The sequence below is a fragment of the Dysidea avara genome, chromosome 8 (assembly GCF_963678975.1).
Source record: "Dysidea avara chromosome 8, odDysAvar1.4, whole genome shotgun sequence".
Lineage (NCBI taxonomy): Eukaryota > Metazoa > Porifera > Demospongiae > Dictyoceratida > Dysideidae > Dysidea > Dysidea avara.
In genome coordinates, this window is record NC_089279.1 from 21,580,675 (window position 1) to 21,599,222 (window position 18,548).

General features: G+C 37.1%; 2 protein-coding genes and 1 long non-coding RNA gene across 6 annotated transcripts; 1 reads left to right on the forward strand and 2 right to left on the reverse strand.

The window, feature by feature from the left end:
- Positions 1-4,224: 4,224 nt before the first annotated feature.
- Positions 4,225-5,986, forward strand: LOC136264661 (hydrolase in pqqF 5'region-like). The gene has a single exon (XM_066059441.1). It carries the CDS (start codon positions 4,274-4,276, stop codon positions 5,729-5,731), a length of 1,458 nt encoding a protein of 485 aa, XP_065915513.1. The 5' UTR covers positions 4,225-4,273; the 3' UTR covers positions 5,732-5,986.
- A 2,709-nt stretch (positions 5,987-8,695) lies between these two features.
- LOC136264675 (uncharacterized) lies at positions 8,696-10,439 on the reverse strand. Of its 4 annotated transcripts, none has more exons than XR_010705270.1 (8): positions 10,326-10,439; positions 9,860-10,082; positions 9,430-9,781; positions 9,266-9,381; positions 9,169-9,216; positions 9,064-9,114; positions 8,930-9,014; positions 8,696-8,875 (listed from the first exon to the last, which is right to left on the reverse strand). It is a non-coding gene; the product is annotated as an uncharacterized lncRNA (long non-coding RNA). The 4 variants fall into 4 exon arrangements; XR_010705271.1 differs by lacking the exon at positions 10,326-10,439 and having other exon boundaries at positions 9,860-9,958; positions 10,007-10,276; XR_010705273.1 differs by lacking the exon at positions 10,326-10,439 and having other exon boundaries at positions 9,425-9,781; positions 9,860-10,278.
- Positions 10,440-11,032: 593 nt separating this feature from the next.
- On the reverse strand, positions 11,033-14,658 carry LOC136264665 (uncharacterized). Its single transcript, XM_066059443.1, has 4 exons — positions 14,240-14,658; positions 11,686-12,017; positions 11,378-11,626; positions 11,033-11,322 (listed from the first exon to the last, which is right to left on the reverse strand). The coding sequence occupies exons 1-4, from the start codon at positions 14,271-14,273 to the stop codon at positions 11,155-11,157; spliced, it is 783 nt and encodes a 260-aa protein (XP_065915515.1). The 5' UTR covers positions 14,274-14,658; the 3' UTR covers positions 11,033-11,154.
- Between the last annotated feature and the right edge of the window lie 3,890 nt (positions 14,659-18,548).

Below are 18,548 nucleotides of genomic sequence, written 5' to 3' on the forward strand. Positions count from 1 at the left end.
CTGCACGTGGAGTGCACGATCTTTCATCTCCTTAGCTGTCCGATTAATTCAAGCATGGATGAAGTCACCAACTACATTTAGAACAGGCCTACGTTTTTCAGTACTTTATAATAATGTTAAACACCTGCTTTGTAGGTATATAGCTCTTGACTGTTTTATGACTGCTCTATTAGAGTTATTAAAACAATGAAGCAGATCATTTTAAACAAACTATCATGCACAGAAGCTACTCAGTCCTCAGCAGTATGGCTCACCCTCTACACATCTTACTAGATGTTGTTAATGATTGGACAGGAACACATGAACATTGTAGAAGTTGTTGTCACTGTTTGTTTTAGACTTTGCAAATGCTGTTAACAGCATACCACACAACTCCCAATTTTTGCAAGTGTACTACTAGGATCTATAGTCATTTTGTATCTGTAAACGACATAACATCTGTCATTCAGTCTTCATCTGTAAGAACATTGTATTATAATTTTGCTGATGTTTTTCCTTGTCTGGTGATCACTACACAAGAGGATATATCTTGGTCTGTTAACTGAATGTGAAGCCATGTATCACTAATAAGAAAACACCAGTGAATTTTAATGCTGGACAGCACCCAGTAACTGGGCTTCATTAGTTAAATATCTTTACATCTTGATTGAATCCAAGCTTCAGTGGTCAAATCATTGCTGAAAAGCCCACAAGACCTCATTTTGCTTAAATTAACTCAGCCTCACCATATATATTTAGTTGCTCAATTACTGCTAAATCATTAGCCTACAAGGCTCTTGTCTGACTTTAAATTGTCTGGAGGGAGTATATAGTTGCTCTGTCTGGTCTCCACACACATACAAAGATATAACTGTACTTGAATTTGTGCAACAGTACTAGGGGAGCATGCTGGATTAAGATCCTAGTAATGTATTCAAGTGTCTTTGCTTAAAGAACACAGATAGTTTACACTAAAACAATGTCATCAGCGTTATGCTCAATTTTACACGATTTGTCTCCTATTTCTTTCAATTTAATACACATTAGGTATCATAGGAAAGAAAGTGGTGAAACAAGGGGGTGGCTTACACCTGCTGAATACATTTAAACCCTACTCAGTCTAGGGAATAAATCTCCACTAGTATATTAGCAGGTGTAGGTGACCCCCTTGTTTCGATACTTTTCTCATATGATCCCTAATCGAACTTAAAATTCTTAATTATCCTTATACACTTGTTTGTTTTGTAACACAATTATGACTGGTGAACCAACACATACTGCATCAAAAGCAAAGATGTCAGACTTAATGTTTTCATGTAAACATGGCTGCAATCAATTTAGTTACTACAGAAATTACAGACATTTTCTGTTACAATGTATAGGGAAACCATCACATGCTAGTATCCGCAAATAGATGCCTTGCACTATTAGCAAAGGTAAATAGGAACAAAGAGGACAAAGGTAAGTCCATGATGCATACTGGAGTATATGCCACAAGTCATGCACCTGCTAGACTGAAGTGAAATCTAACAGCGAAAATTCAAGTCTGTAGCCTTAGCCATTATTGAATTATGCTTAGTAAGTAAGTAAGTCAGTTAGTCATTCACCAGAAAATCCCATGCACTGAATAAGAAAATTAAAGTTTGTAGCAACCTAGCTAAAAATTTTCAGGGGACTATAGAGGTTGAAATGATATACGTATATGTATCAACTATACTGTAATTACACCTGTGCAAGTAGCTGCTTACATAGTTGTAATCATATCAAGTAGTGAGTTGTAATACTACATACCGTACTTACTTGGTTAAACGCCACACCTTCAATAGTAGCCACACTTGAGTGGTGCCATGATCAATTTTGAAAATTAGGGCTTCCAACATTCATTTTCTAGCATTGAGTGGTGGTCGTATTCGAATAGCATTTTTAGAATTAAAGTAATAAATGCCACAGCATAATATACGGTATGTGTGTTGTACCACTACTTTGTTACGAGTTCCAGGCCAGCCAGTGTATATACACATCCTTGTATACTGATAATGCATGAGTAATCATTGAATAAACCCCTTTCCAATTATGTGGTTTATTTCAGGAGCTGATATTGGTACATGACAGCATTGCATACGTTTGTCCACTTACATGGGCTCGTGTAAACAAGTACATACTTTGATTCTTTTCTCAATGGATGGTCATCATTATACTCCATTACAGATCTGATTCTCAAACCAGTCTGTAACTGAAAATGTACATAGGACTATATAAGTTCCCAGATCTATACTCATAGATGCTACAGAAACCATAATAGTGTAGTACCTATAAGACGCTCTGATTGAGATAATCGTTCACTTTTTGATAAAAGCACCATATTTCTTATGGGTTTCGTAGCACGTGTAGTGGGGAGGCATTAAAAGTCCTATTTTTGGGCCATTAAAATGCTGTATGAAACAAATTGTTTTCTCAGCCTGACAGTAAACAAAATTATTTTCAAAGAGTTTTATTAAAGTTTTTTATTTCCAATGCAAACAGTTCTGTAGTATGATCATCTTGATGTGTATGGTTTCTTTATCGAAGGTGCAACAAAAGTTATTGAATGACAAAATTTTAATTGGTTAGAAGTGGACGTAAATCATTGAGTATATACCCAACAACTAGTTATCTCTGCAACTATAATTAGAACATTGCAAGCATAATTGCTTGATTTATGTATATACAGAGGGATCGATAATTTTATGTCCACCTGTAACCAACTAAACTTCATCATTCAATAACTTTTGTTATACACCTTTGATAAAGAAACGTGATCATGTACATCATACTACAGAACTGCATGTGTGCATTGGAAATGAAAAACTTTAATAAAACCCATAATAGCATATTCAGCAGTCATTTTGTTTACTGCCAGGCTGAGAAAACCGGCAATTGTTTCATGTAACATTTTATTGGGCCATCATATTACATCTGCAAGTTTCCTACTAGATCCAGCCTTTATTATACAAATAGTTTTATTGGCAAGGGATATCCAAAAAATAGGATTCCAAAGGACTTTTTACATGCCTTCTTTCTAGTGCACATGTTACAAACGTACCTCGAAATGTATCCCATAAGAAATTTAGCATTTTTATCAAAAGTGAACAGTTTTATGGCTTAGGTGCTGGACTACAGTAACAAGTGTTTACATTAAATATTATACCCTTGCAGATGTCTGTCTTTTTCAGCATGTAACAAAGCTGGAGGATGTTGTAAACATGGAATGTGGAATGGAATAATGTGTTCCTTTGTTAAAAGATTTTTACTAATAAATTAGATCATTACTGAGGACTATCTGTTTTTGAAAGTTTTCAATCACTATATACTGTTGTGTACTGTCAATGCATTGCTCTGAACAGCTTACCAGCCACCTTATAAAGGAGGAGGGGGCAACTGGATCAATATTCCCTGCCCTGGCCTGTTCTGGCACCTACTTATGCATATTGTAAAGGCGCCACTTTATTTTCTGCCTCTTGCATGTCTGCCAGACCACACTGGCAGGGCCACCAGCTAGGGGCAAGAGGCAGAAAATAAACTGAAGTACATGCAGGGGGCTAACACAAAGTACGCCAAACACATAGCTAGTATACTGAGGCCCCACCGGCACGTGACACTGGGCTAAGGCAGAGAAAAATTGCTCCAGTTGCCCCAACCCCCCTTTTCGGTGGCCCTGCACACTGGTAACACTCTCATATGGTGAATAGTTGCCACTATGTCTGCATAGCACATGTCCTTCGCACATATTCTAGAGCGTCACATTGACACATTAGTCTCGTGCCCAGACCGCTTTTTTTCTTTTTGTGTGGGGGCTCCCTCCGCCCCCACACAAAAAGAAAAAAGCGGTCTGGGCACGAGACTATTGACAGTTTGACACCGTAGCTATAGCGGTAGTCAATATGCTGAAGACTTTCAAAAACATTACATGAATATGATTAACTAAGCATATCGGGGAGTCAAAATATTGATTCCATCATATTAGTATATGATTCCATACCACATTCCATGTTTAACAACACATCCCCGCCGTAACAAAGTATACTGTAGGGCGTGTAGCAGAGAACAAAGCACTACTAACGATAATTTCCTCTGGCTGCGTTGGCTACGCTGGTTTCTTTTTTTTTTCTTCTCAGCGACAACTGTTGTGTAAATAGGCACCCATAAAAGTTCTATCACTGTTTATATAAGTGCGGTTTCTAATCGCGCGCATAGTGTAAACACGAATTGATAGCAGCTGCAAGCACGCCGAAGGCCAGAGAGCGTTGAACTCAAAATGGACTGTTCTAAAACAAACAAAGTTCCTACGAAATCGTTCGCAATCTGCCAAGCGACTCCGTCGGGTAACCTCGCGGAGAATGTTCAGAGAATAATCGAGTGGATGAAGAAAGCTGCTAAATCTGGCGCCGAAATCGCCTTGTTTGGAGAACTCTTCCTATCCGATTATGATCTCTCTAACGTTGAAAGTTTGTCAGAGCCAAGCGATGGTCCCGCGGCGACTATAATAGCTAAAGCTGCCAAAGAGATAGGAATAGCTGTAGTGTTTGGATACTCTGAGGTAGCTGATGGCCGATATTACAATTCATTGATGTTCATCAACAAGCTTGGTGAGCAGATTGCAAACTACAGGAAAGTTCACGTGTGGCCTACTGAGGCTAGTTCGTACACTCCAGGAGACACCACCACTGTGGTGGACTGGGAAGGATACCGAGTTGGTCTGGGAATTTGTGCTGATGTGTGTATGCATGAATATGTCAGTGCAATGGTGTTAAGAGGAGGTGCTCAAATGATCATCATTGCTAATGCTCTTGTGGATGGTACGCGCTATGTGAAGACACCACTGCTGTTGGCCCCTGCTCGTGCATATGAAAATCGCTGTTACATTGTATATGTTGATTTGGCAGGAGAGAGATATGAAGGAATGTCGAGGCTGTACAATCCTCTTGGAGACTGTGTGGTTTCAGCTTGTACACATGAGGAGGTATTACTCACCTGCACTATTCCACTGTATGTTGAAGTACCTTACACGTACCACACACTTCGTCGGCCTGAGGTCTATAATGCTGTGGTTAGCTATGAAACAGAGCTTCCCTGGAGAAAAAGGTCACGCGAAGATGTAAAACAGTACTTTACAAAGCGTGCATGCTACTATGACGAGCAGATGGAATATGTGTATAATGGTCCTAACATTGCTGCACATGCATTAGCTGAGGTCATTACTGGGAATAACAAGTCAAAAAAGATTCTGGATGTTGCTGCAGGAACTGGACTGGTGGGAAAAGCGTTAAGCATGGAAGGATTTACCAACATCATTGCTTTGGACATGAGTGAATCCATGCTAGAATGCTTGAAACAAAAGAAGGTTTACACAGATGTAATTCTTGGTGAATTTGAGCAAGAAGCCAAGAAAATTTCCAGCTGCACATTTTACGTGTGCATGTGTGTTGGTGGCTTTCTAACATCAGGGTTTCTTAATCCAGCTGTTGCTGTTGGAGAAATGGTACGGATTGCGGAGAAAGGAGGATATGTTCTACTACTATGGAATGCTACAGAGTTAGAAAATCCTCAGTGTACAGAAACACAACAGCATTTAGAGCAAGCCCTACAGGAAGTAATCAGTGGTGGTGTTTGCCAGTACATCCAAAATGCTACAGTACCGCGCTATCTGCAGGATTGTACTGGATCACTTACTATACTGCAGAAAATAGTTCCTGAAGTGAAAAGTGAACAGTGACATTATGGACTACTTCAACCATATATGTATACTGCCTGTATCATATAGATAAAGCTATAACTACTGAATGGGTTTAGTGTATACACATATATTATAGTAGTAGTGCATGCTGCTTAGTTCTTATATCACTAGCTTGAGCATTCTGAACTAGCTGATTAACAATAAACTGACAAATGATTTGTGATTCTCGCTCCATGCAGCATTTCATAATTTACCATGTTTTGAAAGTATTATATTTGGTATACATATACTACAGCTTTATAATTGCTACTCACATGCAAGGAAAAGTAGATAGACACATGCATCACAAACTTCCATATGAATCAGTATTCATAACTTACATCGTATTCATTAACTTTATAGGGATTCTTATTTGACAGCTGCATGGAGTACATTATTGTGACCAAAATACCACAACCTTAGGTTCCTGTACATTTATAGATTTGAAGTGTAACCATATACCGTATATTCTAATGAACAGTGTACTTATACCGTATATATTCTAATGAACAGTGTACTGGTAAAGCCTACTCTACATACTGGTGGTAATCTGAGATTATAATCAGTTAAGGTGATTCTAAGTATAGTGAAGTAATGATGCTGATATGAGTTTATGGTCATAATAAAATAAGGCACTATAATATCTATATTAATATACACACATGCATGATTGCTGTAAAAACAACAGTACAATAAACTAATAAGGACTCAAGTCTTCCTTGCAAAGAAAATTAGCACATTAGCCAGTTCCATACTTACTTGATATCATTAGCATGAGTAGCACAAAAAATACCAACTTCACTAGCTATAGGCCATATATACCTATCATACAGTACGATAGTACTGTACAGTAGGGACTACAAAGGTTTGGACGTGGTCCATGAAAAAACATCACCCAAAAACCAGCCTCACTTTTCCCTGATGATGATGTAGCAGTATTAGTTAGGCCCAAACAAGCCTTCAGATCGACCTGAAATGCTTTCAACAAGTTGCTATGAAATGTTTTTAAAAATTTATTAAACAGAATTCTCAACTGACTGAGTAACTGATTGACTGACTGAGTAATTGTTTGACTGACTGATGCCTAAGTTCAGACAATCATAACTTGATAATGGCTAAGACTACGGGCTTGATTTTTTCACTGTTCGACGTTACTTCAGCCAGACATGTGCCTTTTGACAATGTATTTCTTCATGGACTTACCAGTGTCCTCCTTTGTGTCTCATTCATCTTTGTTGACAGTGAAAGGTGTCGATTTGGCAGTATATAGTGCATGATGGCTTCCCTTCATAACAGAAATCGTCTGTACATTTCATAGTGGCTACTTTGATTGCAGAGGTGCTTTTTGACCAGTTCTTGATTCGTAATGCTGTGTAACAGGTTGAACACAGCTGACAATGAAGCGTAATCATAGATACTTCACTTTTCAGATGATAACTGATAGCTGGGGCACTCAGTGCCATCAAGAGTTCATACCCTAAATATATATATAATTATTATGAACTCTTGGTGCCTTATATGTCTATATAAGAATTGTTTTTGTAAATGTCTGACAAATGTAGTTTGATTCGTAGCCAAGTAACACTGACCTAACCAGCCCAGTATGCATGGACATGTTAGTGTTGGTAAAGCCATTAGGTAGGAAATTAATATATCGCTATAAATTTAGAAGTATAAAGTTCATAGCTACAAGTACACAAAAAAAAATTGAATTTTCAACTACAGAGTTGGGACCATAGCCCATCAATAAAAAGTACTGAAACAAGCTGGAGTACTGGAGTAGTGTACAAAGTGTTATGATTATTACACTGTACATTTCCAAAATTTTCCATCCTTGAGCACAGTAGGGACATGGCACTTCTTATTGTTTTATTGTGATTTAATATCATGCACTACTCCAACTTGTTTCAGTACTTTTTATCAATGTGCTATGGTCCCTACTCTATAGTTGAAAATTGTTACCAAGGACAACATTACGTGGCATGATATTGATATTACTGACATTCAAACCAATCACACAACTACTGCAAAACATTGTACACAGAACCTCCATAAGCAACACTACATTTTCTCCGTAAATGAAATAGATTTGTCAGGGAATTGTAAGCAAAACATTTAGCTCAACTGCCTTATTTAAGTTCCACAAATCCAAGCATGGGGATAAGTTTACATTTAAAAGCTATTAGCTAAATACAAGTACCTGGAAGCTTGTTAGTGCAATAAATATACTCATGCAATGAAGAGAGTACTTAGTATATAAGTATGTTCTAGAAGAAATAAGGAGTAAACAATGATAAACTTAGTATAGAGATAGAAAGTATAAGACCAGTACATATAAGAAATTAATTATAATGGACTCAACAGTTTAGCCTGATGTTTATATGAGACCAAAAACCCCATAATCAAGAGCAAGGCTGTTAATACCAGAAGGGAATGCGGTGTGGTGTGCTGGTGGAACAGAAACTGCTACCAGTGTTACCTTGAACCATTGTCTTTGCAACATCCAAAAAGTATGCAACAATATGGTTATAAGGCAAGCATTCAACCTACACCTAATGGCCTTTTTGCTGGACCTACTTGACACAACTACTATAATGAGGTGGTCTTATTATACAGGTGGTCTTATTACAGAGGTGGTCTTTGTTAAGAGGTACATGTTAATATGAAGTTTTGACCAATTTTAGTTTTTCGGTTTCCCTTAATGTGTTGGCACTTAATTAAGCTTTGATACTTTTGACTACACTGTTAAAATTAAGGAGTAACTGTTACTCCCCTAGGGGAGTTCCCAGTGTAGGGAGGATTTAACACCCCTATATTTTTGTGGAGAGTAACTAACACCCCACAAAGGAGTAATAGGAACCCTTTGAAAAATCTATTGTAGGGAGTTCTAGTTACTCTAGGAGAGTTTACATAAGCATGCAAGGCATTTCCTTTACTCCATGAAATTCTGCAAATAACTCCGTATAAAATTTCAAATGATGTTAAAGACATACAGCAAAACTGTAACAAAATATTTACAATATCCAGCTTTATAATATTGGAAAGTCTCTGAAAAAAAAGAGACCAGTAGCAAGGCTTCATTAGCAAACGATGCTTCATTGCCACTTCACTGGAGTTACTTCCTGCCACATGACATGTTATCAGCTGTAGTAAATAGCAGTATAGTAAAGAAATATTCAACAATCATATACTTGTTACCTTTATGGCTGAAGGTACGTCACACACAGTTGCCAACAAAGTTGTAAAAACAATTCTTCCAGACCAGCAGCATTGGAAATGTAAACTAAAAAGGCAAACAGTTGCTATCATGCAAAACAGCACTTTTTTGCTACCTGGAGTTCATCATTTTGTTTGTCTATTTGTTCACTGATTTCTTGTGGCACCTGTAATATATGTTTACAAATTGATGCACAGTCACTGTATGTTAACACACTTACTGGATGTTGTAAAAATTCTATGTTCTCAGTGACATTGAGACATCCATGCTAAAAAAGTAAACATGTGCTTACGTAACTATAAACATTATCTCCTTACAGGTCAAGAATAACTTGGAAAGTTGATGAAGTTGAAGACACACAATGTTGAAGACACACAATCAAAGATTCTTGTTAACTGCAGACGATACATCTTACTAGTTAATTCCAGTGAATCTGCATGTAATTATGTAAAAAGACAATGATACAGGCTACTGACCTTACCAGGCAATATCATTGTGTCCGGCTGCTAACGTCAACTGAAGGCAGACGGACATGATATGTACGCCATGTTTAAGCTAGGTGGCTTTCCTCTCCTCCCTCAAGTCTTCAACTTCTTACACACTGACTACTAGTAGCTAGCGGTGAGCTTGAATGGGCTGAATACTGTACGTACCAGTCAGTGCGGATACGACTGAGTCCGCCGAATTTTATTCTCTTTCCCTGAGTCTTGAACTATTTCTGTCGTATCACAATAAGGCGCCTAAACCCTCACGAGCAGTGGTGACTTCTGTTGGAGCCAGTTTAATAAACCGGTGTGTCACACGAGACGACTCAGATATGAGCTCAAACGTACCTGAAGAAACAATGAATGAGATAGACTCTAGTGAACGTCCAGTAATTATTCACGAACAAGCAAACAGTGTAGTATCACCTTTTAAGCACTACAATTCCTCAGAGAAGCAAACCGCTTTCAACTACTCAACACGGCTCTGTTGTTAAAGAAGCCGTTTCTATGGTAATACTCTTCACTCTAAATAATGCGCTTGTAATAGAAATGGTATTTAATAATTATACATACGTATTTCAAAATATTCTTGAGTAACAATTCGTCCTGTTTTCGTACTCTCTGTTTCCTTCACTATGTCTTGGTTAGCCTGTAAAATAAAACATGAGTAAATGGCTGCCATTGAAAAGGAAGCCTAAATAATTACTTTCCTTTTTTACATTGAGTGGCTAGAATTGAACAGGTTAGTTAATGGAGAAAATAACATAGTGAGACAGCTATAACCTGCATGTGGCTCATTCATATGTGGCCTCAGACATACTGGCTCACTGAGTTCACATTAGCTACTAGCTAGCTGTTAATGGGAACTCTTCAGTTTGGTGCCTTCACTTACTTGGAGTTCTCTTTACCCTTAGTGGGTTACTGTTACTCTCCTAGTAATCCAAACTCCCCTTTCAGAGTAAAATATTTCACTCCCCTAGTTACTGTTACTCCCCTGTTTTAACAGTGTATAATTAGTGCCAGACTGTGTGGTCTCAAGGTGGTGCTTAGCTTGGCTACCTGATTTGTAGGAACTGTACAAGGTGGTGGTGGTTTAGTAAATGTGGCTTTTGTATGGATTAAACCTTAATCCAAATTCCTCTTTGAAGTGAAGTGTAAATACAGACCCTTACTTGGGCAAAGAAGAATCTACCTTTTTAATCTCTTTCTTTGTAAGTATTACAAAGGATGCATGCCTAAATGGTGCAGCTGGAGTCTCTGATAATCACATTTTCTCATTCTACACAGCCAGAGCTATACTTACACTTATACAAATGATGAAAACTACTGTCATCAACTAGCAAACTGCTTCATAGCAAGTATGGTACCATCAGCATGCTTCTATCTTTGGTGCATGAGTGCTGTCTCATACACTGCAGTATTAACATGCTACTTATTTACAGACAAATGTTAGTTCCTTATTTTCAAAGTACACCAGCATGTTGTCAACAGTGGCGCCAAGTGCTGTATGTGCTATTTACATCCAGGTAATGAAAAAAAGTGCGAAGTTTGTTCATGTGACATGAACAAACTGAATAAAGAATAAAATGAGCTGTTTAATTTTCACTGTAGGTACATATTAGAAGAATAATTTAATTCAAAAAGTTAAACAAAATGTATAAAAAGTGGTAAGGGAAATCATTATAAAAATAAATTAAAATCTGATGTGTAAACCTAAACAATTATTTAAGATATTGGTTCCATTTACAACAAAGATCATTTTCTGTATCCCATTTACTGACCATATCGAAAAGTGAGTGGAGCACATACCCTTGAAATTCTGATTTGTAGATATGGTGGTACTGCTCTGATGAGAATTTGATGCACGAGCTATTGCCGAAATTAGCATGCTGCAAAATAATTAAATTATGAAAGCATCTATTAACTTCAATATATTAAAATTACCTCAAGTTTTTGAAGCTTAACTGCTGCAATTTGTAATGTGATGATAAGATTAGTAAGTAGTGATGTAGTGTCAGCTTCTAGAGCAGTGTTAAACACATGACATTGGAGTTGATGTTTAAAGGCCATTATGTGAGCATATCTCTTGCAAGTGCTTGAAAATTGATTGAGCATGTCTTCCATATTGTTGAGTGATACATTATCATTGTCCGTTTTGTTTATCTCTGGCTTGCATGTTGTCAAATTTGGGTGCTGTAATGTTTAGATATGAGTATTAGAAGGTATTAGTATAAAAATATAATTAAACTTACTTTATCGGTCTCAATGACCACGCTACGAAATATCTTCGGAAATGCATATATGTTTTGTGTTACTTCTCTAATGCAGCAGTCAACTTCAAACATCGTAAGTCGTTCTGTATGATTTTTTTTGCAATTTAAAACTACTTGCTCCTTTTCATCAGCTACATTTGCTGAATTTCTGTCTGCATCACATGTAACATTTCCATTATAAGTCTTCTCTCCAAGGCAGCCCTCCACAACAAGAGCAACTATCATGTAAAATACTATTTTGGACATTGTAATAGATTGAGTTTTGTTGGCTGAGCTGGTGTACTTTGATTGGCTAATAATTTGATGCTGTCCTACAGAGTGTTACTTTATTTATACTACACCAGATATACAGTTGTAGAGCATCCGTCTGTATTCTATACTAACTGTCTAGTTATGGTACAGGAAGTGAAAACAGAAACATACAAATTACGTACTTTGTTGCAATTCCACGAATACAAGTACGTATTTTTTACAATGTGTGTTTTTAGATGTTTATATATTGGTATTGATGGTGCCACATAGCAACACAAAAATTTGTTACTTTTAGCACTACAGCACTACATAAATCACTTCATACATCATCTTTTTAATCGCACAAAATAGACTTTTGCTGACTTTAATCATAAATATAATCCTACTATAGTAAAGCTATATAGATGCATGTAGAATAGAATGTAAAGTTGCAACAATGATATAAACAAACATGTTAAACAGAATTACCAATTTAAATTTAGATGTTAAACAATTCAAATCTCAAGTAGACGTTTTATCACAACATTGTATGTGGGCAGGTTTCTTATCAATTATACTAATTACTTCACTTTATTTCTAGATTAAAAATGACAAATAAATTAACTATACACAGAGAGTACCATGAAAACAACAAGCAAAACTTAATAAAAACTTGGCAGTCACATAACCACTCGCCTCTAGTATTTCAATGAATTAATAATATCAAGAAACTCTTCTTGTATCTATTATATATTCAGCTAAAATATGATACAGCAATAGAGAAGATCCATTATGTTGAGAGTATTAAGTGTCTTTGCTTTGCTTAGGTGCTACTGTAGTGCCTGAAGGTGAACTCTCTCTAAGTGTCAACATATAATATATTGTGCCTTCTCAGTAGTGTATATCAGGCAATGGCAATTAATTTTGATGTCTATGCATTGACAGAACGTATGCTATACTGTATACACACATGTAAAGTACACTTTTTGTATAATTTTAAATGAGACCTTTTGCCTCCTGTTACATAAGACCTCATTTTATTGCTACAGGACGTCTAAAATACATTTTCTCTAAGGGGTCATCCATTATTTTCAGCCTTTACGCAAGAGTACAAAGAGTACGCTAGGGGGGAGGGGGTTAAATCACACGTACGCTTATAAAATGATGAATAATCATTGTGTGTATACTGCACATAGTATCAACATTTATACAGTATGCTTTGCGAAGGAGGGAGAGGGTTAGAAAAAAGAGTACTCTTTGTACGCTTGCATATCTTTGTACGCTTGCATAAAGACTGAAAATTATGGATGGTCCCTAAGTGTCTTCCTTACTTTAATAAAGCCCTACGTATATGAACACTGACATACACATAGTTTGGTATCTGTTAACTTACAAGAAACTATCAGTTAGTAAACTTAGTGGATTTCTGACTGAGCTATTTCTCTTAGCTACCAGCTGTGAATCACAAATACAGTAGATCTACAAAAATATTTCTCTATGTCTTTTAGGAAAAAAACTAGATAATTTTTAGCAACATTTGCATGAAAAGGCTAGTACTGAAGCCTACCACTTAATTTACTGGTAATATCATTATACAATATGTTTTTGAATATGTGCAATGACACAGTTACTACTGTGAAACCAGTACAAAAGACCAAATAAACTAGGACACGCACACGCACACACACATACTCTCTCTCACACATGCATAAAGCAAAAAAAGCAAAGCCTTCAGCTGCCACTAAGCGGTCACGCTGCCCAGTGGCCAGCACTGGGGCACCTGTGCGCTACTCAGGTGCTATGAGTTAGCGCAGGCATGCCCTCCTGGGGCAGGAATAGTAACCCGCAGGAGGCTGTACCATGTCTCACAGTTGAAGGTGTGGGCACCCAAAGTCCCACCTGGACCTTCAACTGCTATATGAGACATGGACAGTTGACCATTTGCTTCCCCAGTTTGCACCAGGTACCCATTGATGTTACAGCTGGGTGGGCTGCTTCCCCAGTTGGCACCAGGCCACCAGGTCCCCTCTTTAACAGCTGGGTAGACTGGAGCAATGTGAGTAAAGTAAAGTTTCTTGCTCAAGGAAACAACAACAACACCAAAATGGCCCAGCTGGGAATGGAACCTGGAACCTTTCGATTACCAGGCGCATGCCCTAACCACTTGGCTATGCTGCCCCACCTCATACACACACACACACACACACACACACACACACACACACACACACACACACGCACACACACACGCACACACACACACACACACACACACACACACAACACACACACACACACACACCTCCTCCTCTGTACCACTGCCATAAAATAGTCATGTGGCCCTTCTAATAAAGGGAACAAATCCAAAAAGGTTAAAAATCAAGATGTTGGGTAGGGTCTACATTTGTGCACTGTCAATCCTCCTCTGCTCTTGAACCATTTCCAACACTGACTGCATTCAGCCTATCCATAAATGACAGTTTCCGAACTGAGTCCCCACAGACCTTTACCATCTTTATCTCTAAAATTTGTACAGCAATAAATTTCTTTTAAGTTAATTAGTTGTTCCCAGTGTCTATTTTTATGTTGCAAACAAAGACTGCAAGCATTTAAAAATGCCTTGGTGTGCTTATACACCAGGCAATATCAATTGATTACTAGTTAGATAGAAAAAATGTATCAAGTAAACCTATACAAAAGACATATTACACAAATATATTTTGCTAAACAAGTTTCCCAAAGATATATACTATTATGTTGCTAGGAGATTAAGGATACTTTGATGCAAAAAGAAGTTGTACTGTAATAGGGAAGTGTGAATAAACCAGCCATGATGTAATTATTTTGTTATAAAGCCATACAAACACTCTATTTTGTGGGGTATAGTGTACATGACTGTTTGGCTTCACTTCATTAAACAGGAATTCATGTTGAGAAAACATTTGGCATTTGTAAGTAAATTTACATGCTTTAATGCACTTGACTAAAGTCATTATGTACGTAGGACAGCATGGCCCACAACATATAACAAATTAACTGAGGTCTACACTTTACAATACTGACTATGTTGTCACAACTTTGAAGAGAAGTGCTGTTTGAAGGAAGCCAACTTGTTTCTACGGGGTGCAATCCATCAACCTGGAAGACCGTCAGTCTATCAGTCTCATGCATGTCTACATGATACAAAGTGTTTGAATTGATTATCATAGTTAACAATCATGAGATAGCAAACAAGTCTTCTATGAATGCTCTGTGTTAGTAGCAATAAAATTGAGAGCTGAGGCATTGCACCATGAAGACACTTGATCCTGTATCTCACAAGAAGCTGTTAGGATCTGTAGCATTAGTTTTAGTCATGAATTAATACGTAGTTCAATGATCTGTCAGCTGAAATACTCAACCCTGTCTTGTTGGTTGCTCAAGATTTTGTAAACATAACAGCTTTGAAAACACAAACAAACCTTTCTTATGCCAAGATATTAAGCATGGACTGCTCCATGCACCTGCAATAATTCAGAACAATCAAAACATCACACAGTCAGCAATCAGAAGCCTTAACACCATGCACCCACCTGCTACATGCCATCTGTTGGGGTTCATTTGCACAGTAAGAGGAAGGAATTGATCTTGACTCTGGCTGTTAGGAACCTTCCTAGCCAAAAGATGAAGTAACACTAGGTCTGGAAATTTCTTCCTGAGTTTTTGAAGTTTAGACTGTGACTGAATTTACAGGCTATTTGTAGTACAGCTACATGCACTTCATTGACCTTCAAATGGAAGCTAGCATCTCTTTACAGAATGCCTGGTCAAACAATTGACTTGTAGCTTTGTGAGGTTATGTTGTTACAATTTGTTGAATTGATTTCATTGACACTAGCTACCTCTTCACAATTATAATAATTGCTTGCATCTCATAAAATGCTTCCTTCCAAGATTCTTAGATCATTTTTCTAAAGTACATACCACACTTACATCATACCACTTTACTGATGGATACCATACAAGCATATTGTTATGTTTATAGTAACAAGCAAATATTAAAATCTGTTTACATATGGTCAAGCCATTATGAATATACAGATGGAACAATTACTTTATGAGCATTCATGACGTGTTCCAATTCTAAGAATATTAACTTGGCTACCATCATTAAAACTTGAAAGCATGTAAGCATTTTAAGCATGCTTTTGAGGCTAACAGTGCACGTAGTCAAGTGACACAACAACCTAAAACCTCAAAAGAACCATTACACTCTATATGAAAGTATATTGAAAATTATTAAGTTATTAAAACAAAGTAGGGATCGATCCAATTAAGCAATAAAATGTAGTGAACAGGAGATGAATGATGGTATTACAGTATAACTTCCCTACATTGGCATGTTATAACAATCATTTTGTCCAATGCCAAAGTAGGAATTTTTTCACCAAGCTATGCTGTAATACCATCATTCCTCTTGTTTCATTACTTTTTATTGCTTAGATCCCTACCTTTTTTTTTAATTAATAATTTTTAATATACTAGTTGGATCTGATTCTACTTCACATGATTATCATTATTATTCCAGGTCATAAAAAAAGACAGTCGGTTGGGCCTGTATAACATAAAATAAAATAGGTATGGCTCTACTCAGGATTATCTTGACTACTCGGACTCCTTGACATTTGTTGCCATGGTATCTATTGATTTGTGGACAGATAGCAATACATCTGAATTGCATAGATGGCTTTCCTTAATACCGACTCTTATACAAACATAATTTATTACTGGTGAACCTGTGCATACTGCAACAAAGGAAAAAGTGGCATCAGACACATTATAAAAATAACTGCGCAGCTGAATGTGCATGCATCCCTAACTATTAATTACTGAAAATTAAGTGATGTGACTCTTCCACTTTCAGCCCATTGTTTTCAGCTACATTACAAAGAAGCACCTCTGTTATTATAGCTCACTACAGAAATTATGGACAATTCTCATGATAGTACAGTAGAAGTCATAATGTGCTATTTGTGAATCGACACCTATAGCTGTGGTAGTGGAGATTGGAGAAAGAAACGAAGCACACAAGGGGAACAAAATGATTCATGCACTGTATAGTTGTTGCCATGCAGTGCTGAAAAGGCCAAAGCAAGGTCAAACAGTGAAAAAAATCAAGCCTTAACCATACTGAGTTAAGTTATGCTTGGCTGAAGGCCTCAGTCAGTCAGTTCATTTTAATAATGGAATTTTTTTGGAAATGCTCTACAGACACATTTAGGTTTCATATATGCCCAATACTGCATGCCAAGCTGTCATGAGATCAGTTTTTGGATGATACTTTTGGGCATTACTTCATAATCCCAGTATACTACTGCAAAGGTCTTTTTAGTACATACTGGAGTGGTCCCAAGGTGTCTCTTACAACTGCCTAGATAACAAACTACCGTATTAATTGTGGTTTCTATATATTGATAAATATTTGGTACACTACAGACATCATAACTAATTTGTTCCACGATGGTGTACTGGTCCATGACAAACTAAGAGCATTAACACGTTGGCAAAGTCATCACTCAGACTTATTGTCACACATCAGCCCACAAGTAAAGTTACTAATTTCACATGGTTACTAGCACATGATACATACCGTACAGCTAACCACTATATGTCTATTTATATATTATTGTACAGACAATAGCACTATCTTTTGATGATCCCATATGCAGGATTCATATCGGAAAGCTGGAACCTTGTTTAAATAGGCAAACCAGGAATTAAGTGTCACTGAGATGAAGTGATTTGGAGCAATAACAAGACTAGCAACTTTTATACAGGTGAGCATTGTATATAACATTTCATACTGAAATACTCTAGCTACCCTTTTCTATACAGTAGGAACTTACTTGGTATTATACTCTTTGTACCATTGCCCACTCACTCAGTGTTTAACAATCCAACCCACCTTATTGTTAATCATTTCATATCTTATAATGTAGATAGTCAATACGGTATTTCAGTCCCACCCACTATACTGACTGCATGGAGGTCTTATAAAATAGGTATGTCACCTCTTGTTTCATTTTGTTTGAATTTTCACAATTGGTACATATATATACCTGACAAACAAAAACAAATTTAATGGGTTGTGAATTGTGCCACGTCATATACCACCTAATCTCAGCTGCTTCAACTCCTTAAGTATACATGGCACTTAAACTGAACAAATGCAACAAATACATGAATCATGAAATTTTAATTACCAGCACCATGGATAAATCCTGGACGGGCTAGCAAAATAAAGCTCTCAGTAAAGCTCCTAAATCCTAAATTTGAACCTTGGTTATACTGCAGTGCATCATGCCATGCTGCATCTGTTCTTCTTACTCACTAAGCACAGTACAAGAATACATTATACTTTAAAGTCTTGACAGACTGTTTTCAAGTTGTATGGAATCAGTATGCTATCGGAAGTGTCAAGGTGAGAAATTTACAGTTTGTTTTACTGTAAACTTCCAATGCATGCCACAGTAAATCATCACCATAACTTAGCAACCTTTACACTTTATATAAATTCATAGGCATGGACTTGCAGCTTCTGAAGAACACAGCTCTCCAAGACCCTTTGCACC